General features: G+C 39.6%; 1 protein-coding gene across 1 annotated transcript in view; it reads left to right on the forward strand.

The window, feature by feature from the left end:
- Positions 1 to 140: 140 nt before the first annotated feature.
- The window catches only part of TPCN1 (two pore segment channel 1), a 36,233-nt gene continuing 34,153 nt past the window's right edge, over positions 141 to 2,220 (forward strand). Inside the window, exon 1 of the mRNA XM_019641629.1 lies at positions 141 to 336. Within this exon, the coding sequence (XP_019497174.1) occupies positions 226 to 336 (111 nt within the window). The 5' untranslated portion in view covers positions 141 to 225. The remainder of the gene's footprint in view (positions 337 to 2,220) is intronic.

Raw genomic sequence — 2,220 nt, forward strand, 5'->3', positions numbered from 1 at the left:
CGTCCCAAGCCAGTTCTTAACCAACGCGCCACTCAGCCGGCCCTTATCAACCAATTTTAATACCTGTGTATCAGGCAAATATATCCTAATTCACTTAACTGTCCTGACAAGGTTGGATGTTTTCATTTTTATATTCCCCTTATTATGTATTGCCCACTTATAAATTATAATCCAAGGACAAGCTATACATACAGCTATTTCTCTTTCTCTCTTTAAATACCTAGGATGATTTTATTAGGAAGGACTCTAAGAAGTAGAATTACTGGGCAGAAGGCATCAACATTTTCGAGGGCCTTGGATACCCTGAAATTCAGTTCCGGCTTCGGTGCTTTGCATGTGAGCGTCTCACCTGTACAAAGGGGAGAGCCCACCTGATCGTGCCCATACCGGAAGGGCGATGTCCGTGGGCTTGTCACGTGACCCGCAGTTTGTGGTGCCACCTGCCCCTGAGGTTCCCTGAGTCTATCCACTCGGCCTTCCCTGCCTCACTCAGTCTTCCCAGAGGCACACTGAGAGGCCCTTTCCTGGGAGGGACTTCTTTATATACTTAATGCTGTAGCAGGGGTTTTCTGACCTAGCGTGGGGAACTCAGAGGTCTTTATTCTTTTCCTGTTTAAACTACTGCTGCTTTCATGCTTGCTATGTCATGCTTTTGTTTTGTTAAAGTAATACTTTTTTTATAAATGTCATTACAATAAGTTTAGGTACAAAGGGGATGTGAAAAACACTTTTACCGAAGGCAGGCACTGTCAACATTATTTATTTTAAGAATAATACATAGGCTTTACGTGTTTGCTCAGGTAATTTTAAAGTCATGTGGTATCTTCAGTTGTATAGTCTGCCCTTTTTTTTTAAATAACATGTAGCATACATAAGCTTTTTTCTCATGTTTTAACTCTTATCAACAAATTTTAATAAGTTTAGATCAGGCAAATATATCCTAATTCATTTAACTAGCCTGACAAGGTTGGATATTTTCGTTTTTGTATTTCCCTAATTTTGTATTTCCCCAATTATAAATTATAATCCGAGGACAATCTATACATACAGCTATTTCTCTTTCTCTCTTTAAATACCTAGGATTATTTAATTAGGAAGGACTCTAAGAAGTAGAATTACTGGGCAGGAGGAATCAATATTTTCGAGGGCCCTGGATGTATAGTATTGAATACTCTCCAAAGAGGATATTACCTCTTAGCTGCCAGCCTCACTGTGCGTGGCATTGTCACCCAGTCTTGCCATTCGTGTCACGCTAAGATTTCAGTTTCTGGCGTACACTGAGTAAGGGTTTGGGTGAGGAAATTTTTCTCAAATTCATTTGAATGATAACTTCCCCTAATATTTTTCCTTTGAAGCAGCTCCCCATTGTAAGTATTTATTTTTTAAAGATTTTAATTAAAACCAGATATTTATTTGATGGCGGTCCCGTTGTCTTTATGTTTCTGTATTTGCTGCAGTGTCACATACAGTCGTGCTCTTCAACACATGCATTTGGATTCAGGTTAAGGCAATAGAAATGTTTTAGTGACATTTTAGCAAGGCCAGGCATCCTTGTTGATGATCTGGGAGAGTCACCCTATGCCCTGTTGTCCCCTTCCCTGAGGTTGAATAGCTGCTAGATAGAGAGAATGGGATGGTTCAGAATCCAGAATTAGAAAGACCTGGGGGACTTCAGAAAACCTGATAATTCCTTCTTTCCTTAAGCAGATGGGAATATTAGTAACAAAAACATCTAACTTTAAGTGGGCTCTAGCTAATCTTTCTAACAACCCTGAGAGGCGGTTTGGTCATCTCCCACTTGACAGACTAGCAACTGAGATTCCCAGGGGCTAATTGAGTCCAAAGCCACCCAGCTAGTAAGGTGTAGACTGTGGATTTAAATAGTGTCCATCTAGCCTCCAAATGATGTTCTTTCTTCTATACATTGTTGCCTCATTTCTATACCTGACCACATGAATCCACTTGAAAATGGGCCATGTCCTTGTGGGAAAGGGTTACAGCAAAGCAGCAATAATATGATAATTTTTGTATAACAGTTATGTGTGTATATATATACTCACAGACACACAAACACATATAGGTATATATGTATATATAGCAACACATACCTGTGTATGTGTGTGTCTTCGCACAGGTACCCATTCACATCTGGAAACTTGTTGATCTCAGTATTAAAGGTGATTTACCTTTGGCTGATGGCTTTTTTACAACCTTATATTC

The sequence above is a fragment of the Hipposideros armiger genome, unplaced genomic scaffold (genome assembly GCF_001890085.2).
Source record: "Hipposideros armiger isolate ML-2016 unplaced genomic scaffold, ASM189008v1 scaffold_62, whole genome shotgun sequence".
NCBI lineage: Eukaryota > Metazoa > Chordata > Mammalia > Chiroptera > Hipposideridae > Hipposideros > Hipposideros armiger.